This window comes from Schistocerca serialis, chromosome 2, assembly GCF_023864345.2.
Source record: "Schistocerca serialis cubense isolate TAMUIC-IGC-003099 chromosome 2, iqSchSeri2.2, whole genome shotgun sequence".
In the NCBI taxonomy this organism is placed as follows: Eukaryota; Metazoa; Arthropoda; class Insecta; order Orthoptera; family Acrididae; genus Schistocerca; species Schistocerca serialis.
Window position 1 is genome coordinate 1,133,922,432 of NC_064639.1, and position 24,814 is coordinate 1,133,947,245.

Sequence of the window (24,814 nt, forward strand, 5' to 3'; positions counted from 1 at the left end):
AGGCACACAAACTTTCGAAATTACAGTAGTTAAAATTTTCAACAACAGATGGCGCTGCGGTCTGGGAAACTCTATAGTACGATATTTTCCACATATCCACCATGCGTAGCAATAATATGGCGTAGTCTCTGAATGAAATTACCCGAAACCTTTGACAACGTGTCTGGCGGAATGGCTTCACATGCAGATGAGATGTACTGCTTCAGCTGTTCAATTGTTTCTGGATTCTGGCGGTACACCTGGTCTTTCAAGTGTCCCCACAGAAAGAAGTCATAGGGGTTCATGTCTGGCGAATAGGGAGGCCAATCCACGCCGCATCCTGTATGTTTCGGATAGCCCAAAGCAATCACACGATCATCGAAATATTCATTCAGGAAGTTAAAGACGTCGGCCGTGCGATGTGGCCGGGCACCATCTTGCATAAACCACGAGGTGTTCGCAGTGTCGTCTAAGGCAGTTTGTACCGCCACAAATTCACGAAGAATGTCCAGATAGCGTGATGCAGAAATCATTTCGGATCTGAAAAATGGGCCAATGATTCCTTTGGAAGAAATGGCGGCCCAGGCCAGTACTTTTTGAGGATGCAGGGACGATGGGACTGCAACATGGGGCTTTTCGATTCCCCATATGCGCCAGTTCTGTTTATTGACGAAGCCGTCCAGGTAAAAATAAGCTTCGTCAGTAAACCAAATGCTGCCCACATGCATATCGCCGTCATCAATCCTGTGCACTATATCGTTAGCGAATGTCTCTCGTGCAGCAATGGTAGCGGCGCTGAGGGGTTGCCGCGTTTGAATTTTGTATGGATAGAGGTGTAAACTCTGGCGCATGATACGATACGTGGACGTTGGCGTCATTTGGACCGCAGCTGCAACACGGCGAACGGAAACCCGAGGCCGCTGTCGGATCACCTGCTGCACTAGCTGCGCGTTGCCCTCTGTGGTTGCCGTACGCGGTCGCCCTACCTTTCCAGCACGTTCATCCGTCACGTTCCCAGTCCGTTGAAATTTTTCAAACAGATCCTTTATTGTATCGCTTTTCGGTCCTTTGGTTACATTAAACCTCCGTTGAAAACTTCGTCTTGTTGCAACAACACTGTGTTCTAGGCGGTGGAATTCCAACACCAGAAAAATCCTCTGTTCTAAGGAATAAACCATGTTGTCTACAGCACACTTGCACGTTGTGAACAGCACACGCTTACAGCAGAAAGACGACGTACAGAATGGCGCACCCACAGACTGCGTTGTCTTCTATATCTTTCACATCTCTTGCAGCGCCATCTGTAGTTGAAAATTGTAACTACTGTAATTTCGAAAGTTTGTCCGCCTGAAAATGTACTGTTGTCCCAAGCATATTGCAACAAACGGTGTATTTCTATCGGTGCTCGTTTAGTTTTTATAGCCGTTTCAAATATTCCGGTCATTTTTGAAACACCCCGTATGTGGGCGCAACGGACGGCCGAACGGAACAACTGCTATCAACCGCTGTAGCACAACTAGCAGCACCTAAATGCTGTAATTAGAACTTTCTGTAAATCATTTTAATCTATTATGAATAGCGACTATTTACTTCCAAATTTAGTTTTTAGTAAGTAAATAAAAACTAATTAGAGGTAGCTCAATGGAGTGACATAGTTAGTGTTTTTATATCAAACTGACGTCATGCACCAATTTTCGTCTTTCTGAGTCAAATATTCAGCGCCTTCAAATTTCCGTAAAAACGCCAATTTTGACCAAAATATTGCACCGATGAAGTTGAGATTTGCAATTTTTGACTGTGACACACATTTTCACATTCTGAACAATTTTTGGCGTTATAGCTTCATTATTTAGTGCCACTTTTTTTCTTAAAATGATATATTTAGCAAAACGTATTCATCTGATTAATCTGAGATTCAACAATTTTAGCGTTAATGAACAGAAGCATAACCTGACAAAGCTAGGAAAAGTTGTAAACGTAGGCTTCCGCGGCGGTTGTCACAGCCAATAAAATTCTTCTGGGTTTTGGACCGCATTGTCAACTATAAAATTTTAGTTGACAATGCGATCACAAACCCAGAAAAATTTGATTGACTTTGGAAAAGTTATTTTAATTTAAAAAAAAATGATTCTGAGCACTAAGGGACTTTAACATGTGAGGCCATCAGTCCCCTAGACTTAGAACTACTTAAACCTAACTAACCTAAGGACATCACACACATCCATGCCCGAGGCAGGATTCGAAACTGCGACCGTAGCGGTCGCGCGGTTCCAGACTGAAGCGCCTAGAACCGCTCGGCCACTGCGGCCGGCATTTAATTTTTAATTTCATTCTTAGATTACGACACAATAATTTGTATGGTATGAATAGGTGCGTTATAATGACGAGGCGCTAGTAGTAGTGAACTGGGTTAAGTCGCAGCAGATTCGCTCCCATATGTATCTCTCACAATGGCACAGCACTTGTTTGACCACATGATATACTGAGAACCGTGACTATAGGATAATTATGAGGACTATAGTTTAAACATCAACCAGCCTCGTCTGTGGTTTTAATAGTTTATTTAAATGAGCCGATTACCTCTTTCAGAGCTATTACAGTCCGGAACCGCGCGACTGCTACGGTCGCAGGTTCGAATCCTGCCTCGGGCATGGATGTGTGTGATGTTCTTAGGTTAGTTAGGTTTAAGTAGTTCTAAGTCTAGGGGACTGATGACCTCAGATGTTAAGACCCATAGTGCTCAGATCCATTTGAACCAACCATTTTGAAGAGCTATTACAAATCCACCTGCAGATGGCTATCGCAAGGGTCGTTACTTTCCAGCTGGGGCCTCGTTTCGTACTCGTTACTGGTGTTGAGCAATGGTGTGTATTTCCTTGTGGCAAATTCGTCCTGTATCTGTGTTATCCATTTTAAAATTAGTGTATTTTAGCAAGTGAACTACGGGGTGTTCAAAAAGTCTCTCCGCAGTGCCATATGATTGTTAGCCGCGCGTGCCGTGTGATTGTTCGCCTGCCTGGGTTACTTCCCTTCTAGTGGACTCTCCCAGCATTTTGTTTATCTCGGCCAGCGTCAGTAGTATCGTTGGTGTGTGTCCGTTACGTGTTGACGTGAACGTTTAACTTTAGTTCCTTTGTTCGTTTGTTTCGTTTTTGTCACTGTTAAAATGCTAACCATTGAAGAGCGTCTGTTTTTAATCGAACAAGTGTTCAAAGCTGGCGGTAAATACACAGTTTCAGTTGGTCAAACATTTAATTCAGTTTTCCCGGAGACAACACCTCCACATCGGATACTGTGCGAGATTTAACTAACGAATTTCGAAGTACGGATTCAGTGACAGATGCACTGAGAAGTGGTCGTCCTAGCGTTTTGTCTGACGATAAACTACTCGATATTTCCGATAAAATGTCCATGAGTCCGAACAAGTCAGTAAGAAAACTCGCGCAGGAAATCGGTATTAGTGTCGGAACGGCCCACACCGCTGTAAGGAAAAAATTAGAACTTTTCCCATACAAAGTGACAGTCGTGCAAGAACTGCAAAATACTGATCATGGCAAGAGACTGCATTATTGTCAACGGTTCAAAAATTTCGTTCAACAAAATGGAAGGGACATTCTTCATGAAACTTTTTCACTCATGAGGCGTGGTTTCATTTATCCGGGTACACGAACTCGCAAAATTCTCGTATGTGGAGTACTGCAAATCCATTGTGTACTCATGAGGAACCACTTCATTCTCTGAAAATAGGAGTTTGGATTGCAACTTCTAGACGTCGGATTGTGGGTCCCATATTTTTCAACGAAACAATAAACGCACAACGATACTGCAGCGGCATTCTGTACCCATTCATAGGAGAACTTGTGTTAACTGAAATACTTAACGGTTATTTTCACCAAGATGGTGCAACCGCGCATACAGCTCGCGTTTCAATGTCACTGTTTGCTAATGTTTTTGGTGATCGCATAATTTCACAGGGACTTTGTCCTCCATGATCGCCTGACCGAACACCACCAGACTTTTTCTTCTGGGGTGCAGCGAAAGCAACTGTCTACAAAACCCGCCAAAATCCATCGGTGAACTGAAAACTTCAATATCCACTTTCACTGTTTCTGTTACAGAAGAAATGTTACAGCTTGTGTTTATAATCATGGTTATACGAATTGAATTGTGTATTCAACAAAGGGGGGGGGGGGGGCACACTTTCAACATTTAATGTGATAATTTGTAAGTAAAAATGAATATTCAATAAATTAATAACTTATATTTCACTAAATTTTATTTCAGTATATTCACTGCGGCATACTGCAGTGCGGCTAACAATCATACGTCTCTGCGGAGATACTTTTTGAACACCCCGTATATGAACGCTGTTACATTCTGTGGAAGCTGCGCTGGTACACATACTCAACTTTTACAAAATTTTGCCCAATTTCACTATCACGTGAATATGGACAATGTTTGGACAAGCTGAGAGTGTGTTAGAGCACTTTCCAAGGAAATTACCAGCACTCTTATAATGCATGGGCAAAGAGGTTTCATTTTAAAATGCGTAACACAAATACAGAATCATTCGCAACAAAGAAATACACACCACTGCGCCACACCAGTAACGAGTGCGAAATGAGACCCCGGCAGGAAAAGATGGATATCTGCAGAAGCCAGCTGAAGATGATTTTATAATTAATCAGAAACCGGTAACGGTCTAATTTAAATAAAATATTTAAAACCGCACTTGCGGCTGGTTGCCGTTTAAATTAACATCCGATTAAAATCAACGAAGTCTTCCATAGCTACCTAAAGGAGATGACGTATTTTAGTTCCAGTGCTTGTGCTCACTGAGATATTTTGCCACACCTACTCCGTCCAATTGTTATCTCGATAGTACACTGCAATATTTCATCATCATCATCATCATCATCATCATTATAATCATCAAAAGCCACTGAACATCCACTAGTGGATAAAGATCGCCCCCACATTTTTTCCGCCATTATGGTCTTCAGATGAATGTTGCTGCTACCTGTTTTCTAGTCATCTATCAACCTTCCATTAAACTGTCTCTTCCATGAACATACTTGATCTATCTGCTATCCATTTGCCTGTCTACTTGTCCAGTACATCTCCAGCTGCGTTACGGTCATAATTATGTCATCACTTCAATCTATTGTCTGACCTATTTATTCCTTTTCCTGTTTTTCCCCGTAATTCTCAACCGTTACTTATCAATTTCACACTGCGATACCTTCATTCTACGAGTACAAAACACTTTTACACAGAAAGGCTATGTCTTACTGCCGCAATAAAAAATGATAACACACTGTGTGTAAAATTACCGTTAAATAATCACCGAAAGTTTAGTTTTGGTAACTCTATTTAGCTTATTTAAAAGTGCACTAGGCCATTTCAACTCAATTTTTTCTTCCTTTCCATACATTCACAGTAGTCACCTGTATAAGAACTCATCAGCTGATACTACTGCTAGGGTGTTCATTTGTATTATTTTCTTTGTGAGTTTTGGCCATTAATTTTTTTAGTCTTATTTTAATGAGTTTTCAGGTTTACTTTGTACCTTGTTCTATTAAATATTCTATTAAATATTTCCAGTAAACGCAAAAGTGTGTCACCAGCAAAATGAACAGGTATTGCTTCTTCCCCAGTTGAAGAATTTAACAATGTATTAGCCAGCAAGCAGTCACACTTCCATTGCTGTGTGCTGGTAATCGTTGTATAAATCAAGCACAGTGTTATCATATAAAGCACGTCGGTGATAAACTGTTCTTTCTTTCTGTAATCGTTTGTGCCGCTAATTTGCTACTTGGATGGTGGTTGTAATGATAATGTCCCTGTCGCAACAGCTTGCATTATCAGGTTCTGGCAAAGGGAAAGGCTTGTCGTTGCCAGATACTAAAGGATACACCGCAGAAGCGAGAGCAGGTGTTCCTTATCTAGCCTGCATTCTCGTTTCTCCGCAGTGTCGTATTGTGGTGACTATGTTAATTCATAAATGTTGTTGTTTCACTCACTCTAAAATTGAGCAACTTTTCATTGAACTTTTATGTGTTAGACAGAAGTGGAAAGAGGAAAATGTACCTCAGCCTAGTGACAGAGGTTAGAAGAAATAAAAATTTTCTAAACGAGGTTTGCTTTACATCAACAAATGATGATGGTGAAGAGACACCGGCCGCGCGGGATTAGCCGAGCGGTCTCAGGCGCTGCAGTCATGGACAGTGCGGCTGGTCCCGGCGGGCATGGGTGTGTGTCTTTGTCCTTAGGATAATTTAGGTTAAGTAGTGTGTAAGCTTAGGGACTGATGACCTTAGCAGTTAAGTCCCATAAGATTTCACACACATTTGAACATTTTTGAAGAGACACCACATTCGATCTGGTATCTCAAAGTTTTAGCAGCAGAGTGTATACTTCTATGTGAACACATCACTTAAAGACAGTAATTTAAGCTTCATTGTTAATGCTCGCGATTTCTTTAGCAGGAAGTTAAGTGAGTCAAAACAACAAACATTTATCTTCTGTAGGCATTTGTCAATAATAAATTATTTTTTCCTAACATCATTATGTGTTATATGTATATTTTCGAACTATAAAAATTCGCACAACCTCCCAAGACCATCAATTTCACCGGCTGCTGCAGATTTGGTGAATATTATTATCAGCGAGCGGAGTGGCAAATTGCATTCACGTCCAGCCTTTGCGTAAAACATCAATCCATGATTCAGTACATAGCTGAGCATCTAAATACACAATTAATAAAAAATTAAAAGGAAATATATTTTGGTTGCAATTCGATAATACCACAGTAAAAAATAAGGGTGTATACTTATACTTCCACTTTGGAGGACATTCTCTTGTGTAAGAGTAACATTGTAAGTACGATGGTTCAAGACTTGCTAGAGATATTGAACATCTGAAAGTTTGAAAATAATTTGGAATGGATAAAGTATTGATGGTGGTTGTTCAATGTCTGACTGTTATGAAGACTGCAGGTCCTTATTGAAACAAAGCTCAAAATTTAGTGTGGACTTTTGGATTCCGCACAGAGAAGCACTCACATCAAAACATTTGAGTCATCCACTGAGCCTGTTCCTATAACTTTTGCTGAATCTTGTAAACTACGGAACAACTGAGTGAGTGAAAGTAGGGTTTTTTAAAAAAACATGTGAGAGTATGGGAGTCGAACACATACATACTCATATCGACTTTCTCTCCTCGAGACGGTTTGAAGAAGGTGCCACAGTGTGCACGATTCATGTAAACATGACGCCACTGACAATGCAGCGCAAAACTGACTTTGACTCTCCTGTCCTAGTATGTATTGCAGATACCCTGAAAAAACAACTGGAGTTGGCAACAAATAAATGGGAAAAAATTGAAGGAAAGGTCACATGTTTAGTGAAATGATTTATGTAAATGTAAGAAATAAAACAGATTGCAGAAACATTTGAGTAGCCTTTCAGTGATGCTCGAAATAATGTACAGCAAATGAGACTGCGCGGTGTACATAACCCACCAGACAAATATCCTCTGGTATTCTCCTACAATTCCAGGATTCTAAGTTAAAAATTAAAGTTTAAAATCTCAACCGTCACCTTATCTGCTATCTTTATTTCTATTTATAGGCGCGTCAAATGTTTCTCTAATCTATTTCATTTCTTACTTTTAGACAAATAATTTTACAAAACCGAAACACTGTACAGTTCATTTTTCAAAGTATTTTGTTTTAGATTTTTTATTGACAGTTATGAATCGCACCAATACAACTTTTTATGCGTAAAATAACTAGGTCTTGAAGATATGAACTTTGTGAGACTTCATTTATTTCAGACAAAAATACGTTGTGTAATTTCTAGGGAGCCACGTTTTCACTAAACATTTGACCAAAAACAAGAGAAATGCATACTGGTCATTCAGTCAAACTTCTACAGTTGGTTTGTGTGAGTACAATGTATAGCAACGAAGAGGATGTAGAAATGCACTCATTGATAGCGAATATAAGTTAGCAGAACAGTAATTCCAGTAATGTTTCATTAGTACCGTCTGGTAAACAAAACAGAAGTGTAGAGAGTATCAGACAAGTCGTATGGTTGGACTGAAGAGTTTCTAGCAAACGAAACACAGCTTGTCGTTTTCAATGGAGAGAAATTTTCAGACGTAAAAGTAACTTCAGGAGTACCTCCAACGGAGTGTTGTAGGACCATTACATTTTAACAATATATATCAGTGACCTACTGGATAACGTCGGAAGTTTCATGACGCTTTTCGCGAATGATGCTGTTGTATAGAGAGAAGTCACAACGCTAGAAAAATGTAGCGAAATGAAGAAGACATGTTATTGTGATTCCACAATTGCAGAAAAATCACTGGAAGTAGTTACTTCCATAAAACACGTACGTGCATGCTTACAGAGCGATTTTAGGTCGAAAGATCAGATGAAACTAATACCAGGTAAGGCATATTCCAGAGAGGTTCACTGGAAGAATCCTCAGGAAATGAAGCACACCCATAAAGAAGGAACCTTACAGAACCTCGTTCGATCAATACCTGAAAATCGCTCGGCAGTCACAGATCTGAACCAGATAAGATTGGTAGTAGAGGAAATAGAGGCCATTCAAGAAAGGGCAGCACGTTTCTTTACAGCTTCATTCAGTAAGCGCGAAAGTGTCATGGAGATACTCAGGTAACTCTAGCGGCAGAGAGGCACTGCAACAGGGGCGTTCTGCATCGCGCCGTGATTTACTATTAACGTTCCAAGAGCATATGTTTCTAGAACAGTCAGTCCTACTTATATCTTGCGAAGACACCATTAAGGTAAAAATCAGGGAGATTGAAGCCCACAAGGAGGCCACCAGCAACCGATCTTCCAGCACGCAGTTGGCGTGTGGAACAGGGAAAGGTGGAAGTGAGAGCGAGACACAAAGTCCTCTCCACCATATATCGTAATGTGGCTTGCTAACTATAGGTGTAGATGTTACATTGAAGAGCCAAAGAAACTGGGACACCTGCAGTTACAACCACGCAGAACTGTCGTAACACGACGTGGCATGGACTCGACTAATGTCTGAAGTAGTGCTGGAAGGAACAGACACCATGAATCCTGCAGGACTGTCCATAAATCCGAAAGAGCACGAGGGGGTGGAGATCTCTTTTGAACGCACGTTGCAGGGCATCTCAGGTTTGCTCAATAATGTTCATGTTTGGGGATTTTGGTGACCAGCGGAAATGTTTAAAATCAGAACAGTGTTCCTTGAGCTACTCTCTAGCAATTTTGGACGTTTTGGGTGTCGCATTGTCCTGCTGGAATTGCCCAAGTCCGTCGGAGTGCACAGTGGACATGAATGGATGCAGGTGATCAGACGGGATGCTTACGTACGTGTCATCTGTCACATTCGTATCTAGACGTATCAGGGGTCGCATATCACTCCAACTGCACAAGTCCAAAACCATTACAAAGCCTCCACCAGCTAGAACAGTCCCCTGCTCACATGCAGGGTCCATGGATTCATGAGGTTGTCTCCATATCCGTAAATGTCCATTCGTTCGAAAGAGTTTGGAACGAGACTTGTCCGACCAGGCAAGGTGTATCCAGTCCAGTCCAATATCGGTGTTGAAGGCCGCAGGCGAGCCGTAGAGCTTAGAATCCAGCGGTCATCAAGTCTACACGTATGAGCCTTCGGCTCTAAAAGCTCATATCGATGATGTTTCGTTGAAGGGTTCGCAAACTGACACTTGTTGATGGCCCAGTACTGAAATCTGTAGCAAATTGTGGAAGGGTTGCACTTCTGTCACGTTCAACGATTCTGTTCAGTCGTCCTTTGTCCCGTTCTTGCTGGTATTTTTTTCTGGGAGCAGCGATGTCGGAGATTTGACATTTTACAGCATTCCTGGTATTCAAGGTACACTCGTGAAATGGTCGTGCGGGAAAATCCACACTTCATCGCTACCTCGGAGATGCTGTGTTCCATCGCTCGTGCGCCGACCATAACAGCACGTTCAGACTCACTTAAATCTTGATAAGCTGCCGTTGTAGCAGCAGTAACCGATCTAACAACTGCGTCAGACACTTGTTGTCTTACACTCCTGGAAATGGAAAAAAGAACACATTGACACCGGTGTGTCAGACCCACCATACTTGCTCCGGACACTGCGAGAGGGCTGTACAAGCAATGATCACACGCACGGCACAGCGGACACACGAGGAACTGCGGTGTTGGCCGTCGAATGGCGCTAGCTGCGCAGCATTTCTGCACCGCCGCCGTTAGTGTCAGCCAGTTTGCCGTGGCATACGGAGCTCCATCGCAGTCTTTAACACTGGTAGCATGCCGCGACAGCGTGGACGTGAACCGTATGTGCAGTTGACGGACTTTGAGCGAGGGCGTATAGTGGGCATGCGGGAGGCCGGGTGGACGTACCGCCGAATTGCTCAACACGTGGGGCGTGAGGTCTCCACAGTACATCGATGTTGTCGCCAGTGGTCGGCGGAAGGTGCACGTGCCCATCGACCTGGGACCGGACCGCAGCGACGCACGGATGCACGCCAAGACTGTAGGATCCTACGCAGTGCCGTAGGGGACCGCACCGCCACTTCCCAGCAAATTAGGGACACTGTCGCTCCTGGGGTATCGGCGAGGACCATTCGCAACCGTCTCCATGAAGCTGGGCTACGGTCCCGCACACCGTTAGGCCGTCTTCCGCTCACGCCCCAACATCGTGCAGCCCGCCTCCAGTGGTGTCGCGACAGGCGTGAATGGAGGGACGAATGGAGACGTGTCGTCTTCAGCGATGAGAGTCGCTTCTGCCTTGGTGGCAATGATGGTCGTATGCGTGTTTGGCGCCGTGCAGGTGAGCGCCACAATCAGGACTGCATACGACCGAGGCACACAGGGCCAACACCCGGCATCATGGTGTGGGGAGCGATCTCCTACACTGGCCGTACACCACTGGTGATCGTCGAGGGGACACTGAATAGTGCACGGTACATCCAAACCGTCATCGAACCCATCGTTCTACCATTCCTAGACCGGCAAGGGAACTTGCTGTCCCAACAGGACAATGCACGTCCGCATGTATCCCGTGCCACCCAACGTGCTCTAGAAGGTGTAAGTCAACTACCCTGGCCAGCAAGATCTCCGGATCTGTCCCCCATTGAGCATGTTTGGGACTGGATGAAGCGTCGTCTCACGCGGTCTGCACGTCCGGCACGAACGCTGGTCCAACTGAGGCGCCAGGTGGAAATGGCATGGCAAGCCGTTCCACAGGACTACATCCAGCATCTCTACGATCGTCTCCATGGGAGAATAGCAGCCTGCATTGCTGCGAAAGGTGGATATACACTGTACTAGTGCCGACATTGTGCATGCTCTGTTGGCTGTGTCTATGTGCCTGTGGTTCTGTCAGTGTGATCGTGTGATGTATCTGACCCCAGGAATGTGTCAATAAAGTTTCCCCTTCCTGGGACAATAAATTCACGGTGTTCTTATTTCAATTTCCAGGAGTGTATATAGGCGTTCCCGATCGCAGCGCTGTATTGTGCCTGTTTACATCTCTCTGTATTTCAAATGGTTCAAATGGCTCTGAGCACTATGGGACTTAACATCTGTTCGGTGTGCGGCGGCGGTGGGGTGGGTGGACTGCTGTGGCCTGTTGTGGGGTTGTGAACCACTGAGGGCTACGGCGGGAACAAGCCTCTCCGTCGTTTCCATTTCCCCGGTTGAATGCAAACATACATGTTCCTTTTATTATTTGTGTAGTTTAAATTATTTATTAGTATCGTGAAAAGTTGTTTTCAAGATATTTCTGGGTGTGCACACCGGTTTCTTCGGTAGGACGAGAAGTCTAACGTTAACAACAGTGCAGTCCATTGTCGGTGTTGAAGGGCGCAGGCTAGGCGTAAAGCTATGCTTAATGTGGCTTGCTAACTATGGATGTAGATGTTACACTGGAGAACCAAAGAAATTGGTACACCTGCAGTTACAAGCACGCAGAATTGTCGTAACACGACGTGGCATGGACTCGACTAATGTCTGAAGTCATCAAGTTTACACGAATGAGCCTTCGGCTCAAAAAGTCCATACCAATGACGTTTCGTTGAACGGTTCACACGCTTACGCTTGTTGATGGCTCAGCACTGAAATCTGTAGCAGTTTGTGGAATGGTTGCACTTCTGTCACGTTCAATGATTCTGTTCAGTCGTCTTTGTCCCCTTCTTGCAGGATCTTTTTCTGGCCGAAGCTATGTCGGAGCCGACCGCGGTGGCCGAGCGGTTCTAGGCATTTCAGCCCGGAACCGCGCGACTGCTACGGTCGCAGGTTCGAATTCTACCTCGGGCATGGATGTGTGTGATGTCCTTAGGTTAGTTAGGTATAAGTAGTTCTAAGTCTAGGGGACTGATGACCTCAGATGTTAAGTCCCACAGTGCTCAGAGTCATTTGAACCATTTTGATGCTGTGTCCCATCTCTCGTGCGCGGACCGTTACAGCACGTTCATATTCACACAGATCTTTATAACTGCCGTTGTAGCAGCAGTACCAGATCTAACAACTGCGCCAGACACTTGTTTCTTACATAGGCATTCCAGACCGCAGCGCTGTATTGTTCCTCTTTACATCTCTCTGTATTTGAATACGCATACGTATACCAGTTTCTTTGGCGCTTCAGTGTATTTACCATGTGGGTATGTGTAGTACAATATTTTAGAACGTTTAAAAGATGTTACGTTGTACTCACGCGAATTTTCAATTGCAGACGGTAGTCTGTAAGACCGGAACCCATTTTCCTTGTATTTCCATTTGTGTACTGTCAACTGCAGCAAGTGAACGAGTTGCTTTACTTCGGCTGATGTTTAATGTGTACTAACGTAGAAGAAAAAAGTTATTTTTGTTTCACATTTTTTATCGCATGAGTAATACACTGTGACAGCCCGCCCTGTTAACCGTGTAGTCTAACGCACTGCTAATCCGTCAGATTAGTGTCGAGGTCCGATGTACCGGTCATTTCAAAAATGGTTCAAATGGCTCTGAGCACTATGCGACTTAACATCTAAGATTATCAGTCCCCTAGAACTTAGAACTACTTAAACCTAACTAACCTAAGGACATCACACACATCCATGCCCGAGGCAGGATTCGAACCTGCGATCGTAGCGGTCGCGTGGTTCCAGACTGAAGCGCCTAGAACCGCTCGGCCACACCGGCCGGCTGCCGGCTAGGCTGTGGATAACTTTAAGGCGGTTTTCCATCTGTTTCGGCGAATGCCGGCTGGTTCCTTTCATTCCGTCTCAGTGACACTATGTCGGTGATTGCTGCGCAAACACTGTCTCCACGTATGCGTACACCATAATTACTCTACCACCAAACGTTAGGGGTTACACTTGTCTGGTGTGACGTTCCAAAGGGGTGGGGGGTGGACTGCTGTGGCCTGTTGATGGGTTGTGAACCTGAACCACTGAGGGCTACGGCGGGTAGAAGCCTCTCCGTCGTTTATAGATCCCCGGTTTAATACATACATACATGTTACTATTATTATTTGTGTAGTTTAAATTATTTATTAGTATCATGATAGGTTGTTTTAAAGATATTTATGGGCGTCCACACCGGTTTCTTCAATAGGACGAGAAGTCTAAACAACAGTGAACTTCTTGTACGTATTTCACACAACAGAATCTAGTTGCCTGTTTGGTGCAATAGCAATGCAAGCCCTGGACATGTCTAGTTCTTGCCCCAAATACCCGATGTCCCAAATGCATTCCCTGAATTGGTCCCATGGACAGGTCTCACTATAGTACCACGCTAAGGACCAGTTGTCAAACTATGTAATGGCAGTGTATTGATCCTATCACCTTCTTTCCAATTCGTAAGGTGTAGTGTTCTATGAACGTCATATGTGACGAGTTTTCTGGTACCGCCTGCAAAGCAGAGTTACTTTCTCACCACCACGGCTATCTTTCGTAACTTATAACTTTCGACTCACAAGTAAATGAACAATGTAAACACTTCGAACACTGCTTTTTCGTAGCCTGAAAATTCCTAATATAATTAACCGCATTTATACCTCTCTGATAATCAACTGGGCAAGCTTACTTCTTCCGAATCGTTCAGTGCATAGACTAGAAGGTCGTTGCGAAACAAATTTATGAACTTCACTTTTTACGTTCAACTATCGCTCTGATAGATGATTCCCACTACAGTGCAGTGATAGCATACAACATTAGATCAGATTCAATTATGACTCTCCTTGTGACCAATCATTCTGAAAAAATATTCACCATTTTCCATAAATGGTCGCCACGTCCTGAAGTTACGAATACTGGGAAAACCACCTTGTTTGTTGAGTACAGTTACTGAATGTAGTATTTCATGAGTCTTATTAATGTTTGTTATACCAAAATGAAACATACAAACTTTACGTCACTTTATATTCAAGTACTGCTTTAAGAAATTTGTTAATAAAACTGAATATGATACTGATCTCTAGTAACTGGTTACTTAATTCTTGAACATGGAGTGAATGAATTTATATCAACATAAGGCAAGCAAAAACTGAATCAATGCAACACATCAATCTTGTGAAGTTCGTTATATTAATGCACAAAAACGCCATTGATTGACATTGCGAAACTTACTTATCCCAAACAAGTAACTTCGAAATAAAATTTAAGACAAATGAAATATGTGCTTGAAATTGCAATGTGGACCTCCATTAATTTTTACAGTTGGTATATTGAATCAAAACAAATCTCACAGCTATCTCCTACGCAATACTAAAGAATGAATTGCCTTCCGTTTGCCTTGTTCGATGCAGTGCAGGTGAAGACGTGGCGCTCCGGTACTCCTGAATGTTTTTCAAGTTTATAATAATCTGGGTCGGCCGAAGTGCCATAATGGCTACTATTGATTAGCATAGGACGAGGTACTGGCAGAAGTAAAGCTGTGAGGACGAGTGCTTGGGTAGCTCAGTTGGTAGAGCACTCCCCGCGAAAAGCAAAGGTCCCGAGTTCGAGCCTCCATCCAGTACACAGCTTTAAGCTGCCATGAAGTTTCAATTTTGCTCTTGCTACGTTCGAAATATTCTTGTGACCCTGTAGGTCTGCCTTTCGACATGACTTTTGTTTTGTGTTTCGTACAGGACGGTGAACACTTTTTGCGACCGAAATGGTCGGAATAAAATATAAGATTGGGCCATGCAATTTATGAAACATTTTTATAACCCGCCATGGGCCAGTATGAAGGACACTGAAGAGACAAAGAAACTGGTACACCTGCCTAATATCGCGAGGCTGCCATGATTACGCAGAAGTGCCGCAACACGAAGTGGCATGGACTCGACTAGCGTCTGAAGTAGTGTTGGAGGGAATGGACAAGATGTATCCGGTAGGGCTATTAATAAATCCGTAAGATACGAGGGGCTGGAGATCTCTTCTAGACAGCACGTTGCAAGGCAGATACGCTCAATAAAGCTCAAGTGTGGGGAGTTTGGTGGCCAGCGGAAGTGTTTAAGGTCAGAAGACTTTTGGTCGATTCACTCTGTAGAAATTGTGGACGTGTGGGATGCCGCGTTATCCTGGTCGAATTGCCACAGTCCGTCCGAATGCACAATGGACTTGAATGGATGCAGGTGATCTGACAGGATGCTTACGTACGTGTCAACTGTCAGAGTCGTATCTAGACGTATCAGGAGTTCCAAACACCCCAGCTGCACACGCCCCATACCATTAATTCAGCCTCCAGCAGCTTGAATAGTCCCCTGCTGACATGCAGTGCCCATGGGTTCATGACGTTGTCTCCATACCTGTACACGTCCATCCTCTCTATACCGTTTGAATTGAGACTCGTAGGACGAGGGAACATGTTTCCAGTCAACAACAGTTCCAGGCAAGGCGTAAACTTTGTGTCGTGCAGTCATGAAGGGTACATGAGTGGGCCTTCGGCTCCGAAAGATCGTATCGATGATGTTTCGTTGAATGGTTCGCACGCTGACACTTGTTGATGGTCCAGCATGGAAATCTGTAGCAATTTGCGGAAGGATTGCACTTCTGTCACGCTGGATGACTCTCTTCAGTCGTCGTTGGTCCCGTTCTTGCAGGATCTTTTCCGGGCCAGAGCGATGTCGGAGATTTGATATTTTACCGGATTCCTGATATTCACGATTTTATTGTTGTTGTTGTGGTCTTCAGTTCTGGGACTGGTTTGATGCAGCTCTCCATGCTACTCTATCCTGTGCAAGCTTCTTCATCTCCCAATACGTACTGCAGCCTACATCCTTCTGAATCTGTTTAGTGTATTCATCTCTTGGTCTCCCTCTACGATTTTTACCCTCCACGCTGCCCTCCAATACTAAATTGGTGATCCCTTGATGCCTCAGAACATGTCCTACCAACCGGTCCCTTCTTCTTGTCAAGTTGTACCACGAACTCCTCTTCTCCCCAATTGTATTCAACACCTCCCCATTAGTTATGTGATCTACCCATCTAATCTTCAGCGTTCTTCTGTAGCACCACATTTCGAAAGCTTCTATTCTCTTCTTGTCCAAACTATTTATCGTCCATGTTTCACTTCCATACATGGCTACACTCCATACAAATACTTTCAGAAACGACTTCTTGACACTTAAATCTATACCCGATATTAACAAATTTCTCTTCTTCAGAAACGCTTTCTTTGTCATTGCCAGTCTACATTTTATATCCTCTCTACTTCGACCATCATCAGTTATTTTGCTCCCCAAATAGCAAAACTTCTTTACTGCTTTAAGTGTCTCATTTCCTATTCACGATACACTCTTGAAATGGTCGTAGGGGAAAATCCCCACTTCATCGCTACCTCGGAGATGCTGTGTCTCATCGCTTGTGCGCCGACTATAGCACCACGTCCAAACTCAAATCTTGATAACCTGCCGTTGTAGCAGCAGCAGCCGATCTAACAAATGCGCCAGACACTTGCTGTCCTATGTAGGCGTTGCCGACCGTAGCGCCGTAGTCGGCCTGTATTTCAATACACATGCCTATACCAGTTTCTTTAACATCTACATCTACATCTACATACATACTCCGCAATCCACCATACGGTGCGTGGCGGAGGGTACCTCGTACCACAACTAGCATCTTCTCTCCCTGTTCCACTCCCAAACAGAACGAGGGAAAAATGACTCCCTATATGCCTCTGTACGAGCCCTAATCTCTCTTATCTTTGTGGTATTTCCGCCAAATGTAAGTTGGCGGCAGCAAAACTGTACTGCAGCCAGCCTCAAATACTGGTTCTCTAAATTTCTTCAGTAGCGATTCACGAAAACAGCGCCTCCTTTCCTCTAGGGACTGCCACCCGAGTTCCTGAAGCATTTCCGTAACACTCGCGTAATGATCAAACCTACCAGTAACAAATCTAGCAGCCCACCTCCGAATTGCTTCTATGTCCTCCCTCAATCTGACCTGATAGGGATCCCAAACGCTAGAGCAGTACTCAAGAATTGGTCGTATTAGTGTTTTATAAGCGGTCTCCTTTACAGATGAACCACATCTTCCCAAAATTCTTCCCCATAACTGCCATTACATGCTTGTCCCACTTCATATCGCTCTGCAATGTTTCGCCCAAATATTTAATCGACGTGACTGTGTCAAGCGCTACACTACTAATCGAGTATTGAGACATTACGGGATTCTTTTTCCGCCGGCCGGTGTGGCCGAGCGGTTCTAGGCGCTACAGCCTGGAACCGCGCGACTGCTATGGTCGCCGGTTCGAATCCTGCCTCGGACATGTATGTGTGTGATGTCCTTAGGTTAGTTAGGTTTAAGTAGTTCTAAGTTCTAGGGGACTGATGACGTCAGATGTTAAGTCCCATAGTGCTCAGAGCCATTTGAACCATTCTTTTTCCTATTCATCTGCATCAATTTACATTTATCTATATTTAGAATTAGCTGCCATTCTGTACACCAATCACAAATCCTGTCCAAGTCATCTTATATCCTCTTACCCGTCACTCAACGACGACACCTTCCCGCACACCACAGCATCATCAGCAAACATGTAAGGTGTCAGGCAAATCCAACACCTTCCATGAAAACCCTGACATGATAAGCAAATCCAGTAGTATGTCACATAGCTCAGAATAAATCGAGACATTGAATAAACCAAAGTAATACGAGTAACGAGTGAGCAAATGGAATACCACAGACTAACACGAGAATGCCTAAATGCATGTCATACCTTCCCACCGTGAGACAGACGCAGTTCTGAGGGGAGAAACGAGAACAGAAGCCGAGAGCAGAACCGTGTTAAGCGAGAAGGCCCTACGATAAGGGACGGACACCCACGTCGCGAGCTAACCGCTACGACCACACCACCCGCAAGTTTTTAGCGTGAGACTTTTTCGCGTCTCTGTTACGTTAGGACCACCCCCCAGCCCATGTTAAAAGCTAGAGCCTTCCAGAAGAACAGTATAGATTTTACGATAACACAAAAAGGGTCACACCACCCGCAAGTTTTTAGCGTAAGACTTTTTCGCGTCTCTGTTACATCAGGACCACCCCCCAGCCCATGTTAAAAGATAGAGACCTCCAGAAGAACGGTATAGATCTCACGATAACACAAAAAGGGCTACACCACCCGCAAGTTTTAGCGTGAGACGTTTTCGCGTCTCTGTCACATTAGGACCACCCTCCAGCCCATGTTAAAAGATAGAGCCCTCCAGAAGAACAGTATAGATCTTACGATAACACTAAAAGGGTCACACCAGCTGCAAGTTTTAGCTTGAGACTTTTTCGCGTCTCTGTTACGTTGCAAACTTTAAAAACATTGCCCCACCACGAAAAGTATAACATTTCTCATTGGATAGACAGAATTTTTGTAGGTGGAGCTTAAGGTTAACATTGAGACCCCGATTGGTCAGATGAAAACACAGCCAGATAGTTTTTTTAAACCAACTTCGGTAAATGGTAGTAAGGAGAAGTTAGGAGAGAGTTGCCTCCGAGACGGCGAGGTGAGCGGAGCTGCGCCGGACGCCGCCCCCTGACGAACACCGACAAGGTAATGAACGCACGCGATGCCGCATTTTTCAGCGCATAAGGCTTCATTCAGAACTGCAGAAGTCTCATCTGTTACATGCCCTTTTTACGTAATACTAGTGTCGATCGTCAATTAAAGCTCATGGTGTTCACATTTGCCACTTGAAGTAAAAATCTGAAACCCGATGATTTTTCTGTTACATAGTTATTGTTAGTAAATGATGATGGTCGAAGTAGAGAGGATATAAAATGTAGGCTGGCAATGGCAAGGAAAGCGTTTCTGAAGAAGAGAAATTTGTTAACATCCAGTATAGATTTAAGTGTCAGGAAGTCATTCCTGAAAGTATTCGTATGGCGTGTAGCCATGTATGGAAGTGAAACATGGACGATAAATAGTTTGGACAAGAAGAGAATAGAAGCTTTCGAAATGTGGTGCTACAGAAGAATGCTGAAGATTAGATGGGTAGATCACATAACTAATGAGGAAGTATTGAATAGGATTGGGGAGAAGAGAAGTTTGTGGCACACCTTGACCAGAAGAAGGGATCGGTTGGTAGGACATGTTCTGAGGCATCAAGGGATCACCAATTTAGTATTGGAGGGCAGCGTGGAGGGTAAAAATCGTAGAGGGAGACCAAGAGATGAATACACTAAGCAGATTCAGAAGGATGTAGGTTGCAGTAGGTACTGGGAGATGAAAAAGCTTGCACAGGATAGAGTAGCATGGAGAGCTGGATCAAACCAGTCTCAGGACTGAAGACCACAACAACAACAACATAGTTATTGAGAAGCCACATCAGCCACTGTAATTTACGACAAGTTAGATAAGTAGTTAAAGATAATTGAGGGTCACTGTAGACCATTTTGATAGTTTTCTCTCTTGTGAAACTTAATTTAAACCTAGATTATAGATGTGATATGGCATAGGTCATCCTTCGATCCATTGTAGAACTTGGAAACCCATTCAGGGAATATTCGTTCACATTTTTGTTGAACGCAGTTGGTTTTTACCATCCTGTATTAAAACATTTCCTTTTATCAATAGTGCAATTTATAAACAATGTTTTGTGAGTAGAATAAAATTTCCAATGGTAAACTTAACGGCTTTTTCGACGTTATTTTACCAGCTAACTAAAAATAGGAAAGCCTTGAACCGCTTCCACTAAATTTAGTTAGTATTAAGATTCTTTTACAGGGAGTGCAGTGGAGCTGACGCCGAAATCATTAAGTATTTGGTTATATCATCGCTAGTCTCACTGAACTCTTCTGAATTCTACATGTCATGTGTGGTCTGTCGTCTCCTTACCAGCAACAGGTCCCAGGTTCAAACTAGTCAATTCCCTAAAAAACACGCTCAGAGCGTCGTTGCGCGAAAGTGGTAGGGAGACACGATATAGAACAAACAGACACCACGCAGAATGCTTAGAAACAGCCGCACATTGCTATCCACTCTAGCACTTCAGTGTAACAGTGTTCCCGTTTTTTATTATTTTATTTTATTTTTTTACTAAAACTGGACATACCTGGTCCTTTCACCAATGTCTTCAGTTTGGTAGAGCTCGTCGCTTACGGGCTGTGTTGCCTGCCGCAGGCTGTCGGCGGTGGACCGGAGCCGTCTGTCGGTGTCTGAGGTGGTGCACCGAGTACGCGTGGAGGTGACGGAGACTGGCACGGAGGCGGTGGCGGCGACGGTGGCCTGGGTGACGCGCACCACGCACCCCACGGTCCGCGCCGACCGGCCCTTCCTGTTCGCCATCCAGCACCTGCCCTCCAGGGCGCTCCTCTTCTGGGGCACCGTCGTCCGCCCTTAGGCGGAACGCGCCAGCGCCGCCACAGTGGAAGCGGGCTGCAGCTGGCGAGCGGCGTTAGCGGGCCTGGCCGGACCGTAACGTGTGCGGCGAGGCGGTCGTCGAATGTGGACTTCTCTCACTGTCGTAATGGGCTGGAGTGAAAAAACGAGAACGATAATAGAAGGATGCCATAAGAACTTACAGCTGTTTTTATCATTTTCTGTTACCGACTGTAACTGTACGTGTTTCCAAACTGAAGTTCATTTAAAACACATAATATTTAATGTAGAAGAAACAAATTTTCAAACTGCCATCATGTTGCTTTATTAAATATTTTATTTATGAAATATAACATTTACTCCCTGTAGTCTTGTATAATAGGATATTTGTTTTCTACGGGAACTCGAATTGAAGACCGGATTTTTTTTTCAGAATAACATTAAAACTGGTTGGCTGCTATTTTTCAGTCCTACTAAGTTTGCTGAGGCAGTAGCCACATTTAAAATCAGTTTTGCTTCTTAATTTTCAAGCTGGAAGAATTTTTATATCAAGACAAAAGTTTGATTAATATTACTTTTATCTAAGAGCTTGGAACTTCAGTTCTAATGTTGATTTTTCACAATCATTACTAAGATCAGCAGACAATAGTTTAACATTACTTCCCACAAGAACGGGTGTGTTTACAGCTTAAAACTATTGCATCGTTTCAAGAGCATAGACGTTTTGTTTCCACAGAACTGAACACTTCTTCAGAGCCATACAGTTCCACTCGAGCCTCCCTAGCTGAGTGGTCAGCGCGACTGACTGCGACGCGGAGGGCTAGCGTTCGATTCCCGGTACTGCCAAAGGTCTTTCCCTGGTGGAAGGACCGGAACAGAATGAACCCAGCCCCCTGAGGCAAACTGAGTAGCTACTAAACCGACAAGCAGCGGATCGACGAAGCGAATACTGACAACAGCAGTCGCAGTTTTGTGCTGACGCATCGCACATCCACACCGCATCCAATGATGCCGTTGCCGAAGGATGATACAATGATCGGTTGGTACCAGTTTGTGCGCCATTGCCACCGATGGGCACACCAGGCCTTATACACAGGAGTTTATGTGCACCAGAGAAAAAATATAAAGCAAATAATAGCATCAAAATCCTCCAGACTACGCCGATTAAGGACCTAGTTGCCGAGGGCAACTGTACGTTTAAAGGATTGGCAATCATTAGAAAAAATTAAAATGATGGGTAAGTGATAAATGGAAAATCACAAATCGAAAGATTCAGAATTCAATTCGTAGTCGCTCCTTGGATTTTTTTTATGTCATCTCTTGTTTGGAGTCTGGCATTAATTAGTAAACCTCAAAAATCCCAAGTTGCGCCGCTGATACAAATCCGTTGGCTGGATAATTTAGCGATGTTTAACTGACTTGTCCGAGGAAGGCAAAGGCAACGTAGCTCCAATAGTAGCGTGCCTAGAAGTGGTCAAACCTCCTTTTGCTTTATGAACAGCTTTATTTTCAGACGGCAAGAGACTCATACTTTAGTGTAAACCTCCACCGGTGATTCAAAAGTCATCACTGAAACACAAGTGTTAAAAACGTGGTTGTACCACAGAGTATTTAAAATGCTACAAACGACGACAATGACACGTGATTAAGTACTTAAATGTGCCATCAGAGATATACACTGAGTTGGCAAGAGTAATAGGATACCTCCGAAAATCGAGTCGGATATCCTTTTGCCCGGCATAGTGAAGCAACCCGACGTAGCATGGTCTCAACAAGTTGTTGGGAGTCCCCTTCAGAAATACTGAGATATGCTAACTCTATAGCCGTCCATAATTGCGAAAGTATTGTCTGTGCAGGATTTTGTGTAGGAAATGAGCTTTCGATTATGTCCCGTGTCGCGCGATCTGGGTGGCCAAATCATTCGTTCGAATTGTCCAGAATCATGAGCAATTGTGACCTGGTAGATGGCGCTTTGTCAGTCACAAAAATTCCATCAATATTTAGCTGCAAATGGTATCCATGTAACCGAACACAAACACTTTCAGTGAATGATCGGTTCCGTTGGACCAGAGAACCCAGTTCATTCCATGTAAATACAGCCGACACCGTTGTGGAACCACCACCAGCTTGCACAGCGCCTTCTTGACAACTCGGCTCCATAGCTTTGTTAGGTCCGCACCACACTCGAACCCTACCATCAGCACTTACCAACCGAAATCGCTGAAAAACCGGGCTACGGTTTTCGAGTCGTCTAGGATCCAACCGCTATGGTAAAGAGCCTAGGAGAGGCGCTGCAGGCGATGTCGTATTGTTGGCAGAGGCACTCGCATCGGTTGTCTGCTGCCTTATCCCATTAACGCCAAATTTCACCGCACTTATGTAACGGATTTAGGAACCAGGTTTTAAATTGTAAGACATTTCCTGTGGCAGATGTGGATTCTGACCACAATCTATTGGTTATGAACTGCAGATTGAAACTGAAGAAACCGCAAAAAGGTGGGAATTTAAGGGGATGGGACCTGGATAAACTGACAGAACCAGAGGTTGTAGAGAGTTTCAGGGAGAGCATAAGGGAACAATTGAGAGGAATGGGGGAAAGAAATACAGTAGAAGAAGAATGGGTAGCTCTGAGGTATGAAGTAGTGAAGGCAGCAGACGATCAAGTAGGTAAAAAGACGAGGGCTAATAGAAATCCTTGGGTAACAGAAGAAATATTGAATTTAATTGATGAAAGGAGAAAATACAAAAATGCAGTAAATGAAGCAGGCAAAAAGGAATACAAACGTCTCAAAAATGAGATCGACAGGAAGTACAAAATGGCTAAGCAGCGATGGCTAGAGGACAAATGTAAGGATGTAGAGGCTTGTCTCACTAGGGGTAAGATAGATACTGCCTACAAGAAAATTAAAGAGACCTTTGGAGAGAAGAGAACCACTTGTATGAATATCAAGAGCTCAGATGGCAACCCAGTTCTAAGCAAAGAAGGGAAGGCAGAAAGGTGGAAGGAGTATATAGAGGGTTTATACAAGGGCGATGTACTTGAGGACAATATTATGGAAATGGAAGAGGATGTAGATGAAGACGAAATGGGAGATAAGATACTGCGTGACGAGTTTGACAGAGCACTGAAAGACCTGAGTCGAAACAAGGCCCCGGGAGTAGACAACATTCCATTAGAACTACTGATGGCCTTGGGAGAGCCAGTCATGACAAAACTCTACCAACTGGTGAGCAAGATGTATGAGACAGACGAAATGCCCACAGACTTCAAGAAGAATATAATAATTCCAATCCCAAAGAAAGCAGGTGTTGACAGATGTGAAAATTACCGAACTATCAGTTTAATAAGTCACAGCTGCAAAATACTAACGCGAATTCTTTACAGACGAATGGAAAAACTGGTAGAAGCGGACCTCGGGGAAGATCAGTTTGGATTCTGTAGAAATGTTGGAACACGTGAGGCAATACTAACCTTACGACTTATCTTAGAAGAAAGATTAAGAAAAGGCAAACCTACGTCTCTAGCATTTGTAGACTTAGAGAAAGCTTTCGACAAGGTGGCAGGGGTAAAACAACGGGAGCGAAAGGCTATTTACATTTTGTACAGAAAACAGATGGCAGTTATAAGAGTCGAGGGACATGAAAGGGAAGCGGTGGTTGGGAAGGGAGTGAGACAGGGTTGTAGCCTGTCCCCGATGTTATTCAATCTGTATATTGAGCGAGCGGTAAAGGAAACAAAAGAAAAGTTCGGAGTAGGTATTAAAATTCATGGAGAAGAAATAAAAACTTTGAGGTTCGCCGATGACATTGTAATTCTGTCAGAGACAGCAAAGGACTTGGAAGAGCAGTTGAACGGAATGGACTGTGTCTTGAAAGGAGGATATAAGATGAACATCAACAAAAGCAAAACGAGGATAATGGAATGTAGTCGAATTAAGTCGGGTGATGCTGAGGGAATTAGATTAGGAAATGAGACACTTAAAGTAGTAAAGGAGTTTTGCTATTTAGGGAGTAAAATAACTGATGATGGTCGAAGTAGAGAG

The 24,814-nt window shown here is 43.7% G+C and overlaps 1 protein-coding gene across 2 annotated transcripts in view; it reads left to right on the forward strand.

Moving 5' to 3' along the window:
* LOC126456725 (leukocyte elastase inhibitor-like) overlaps positions 1–21,083 on the forward strand; it is a 174,076-nt gene extending 152,993 nt beyond the window's left edge. For both annotated transcript variants that reach the window (XM_050092467.1, XM_050092466.1), the window contains exon 5: positions 20,574–21,083. In XM_050092467.1, coding sequence (XP_049948424.1) covers positions 20,574–20,793 — 220 coding nt within the window. In that variant the 3' untranslated portion in view covers positions 20,794–21,083. The remainder of the gene's footprint in view (positions 1–20,573) is intronic.
* The last annotated feature ends 3,731 nt before the right edge of the window (positions 21,084–24,814 follow it).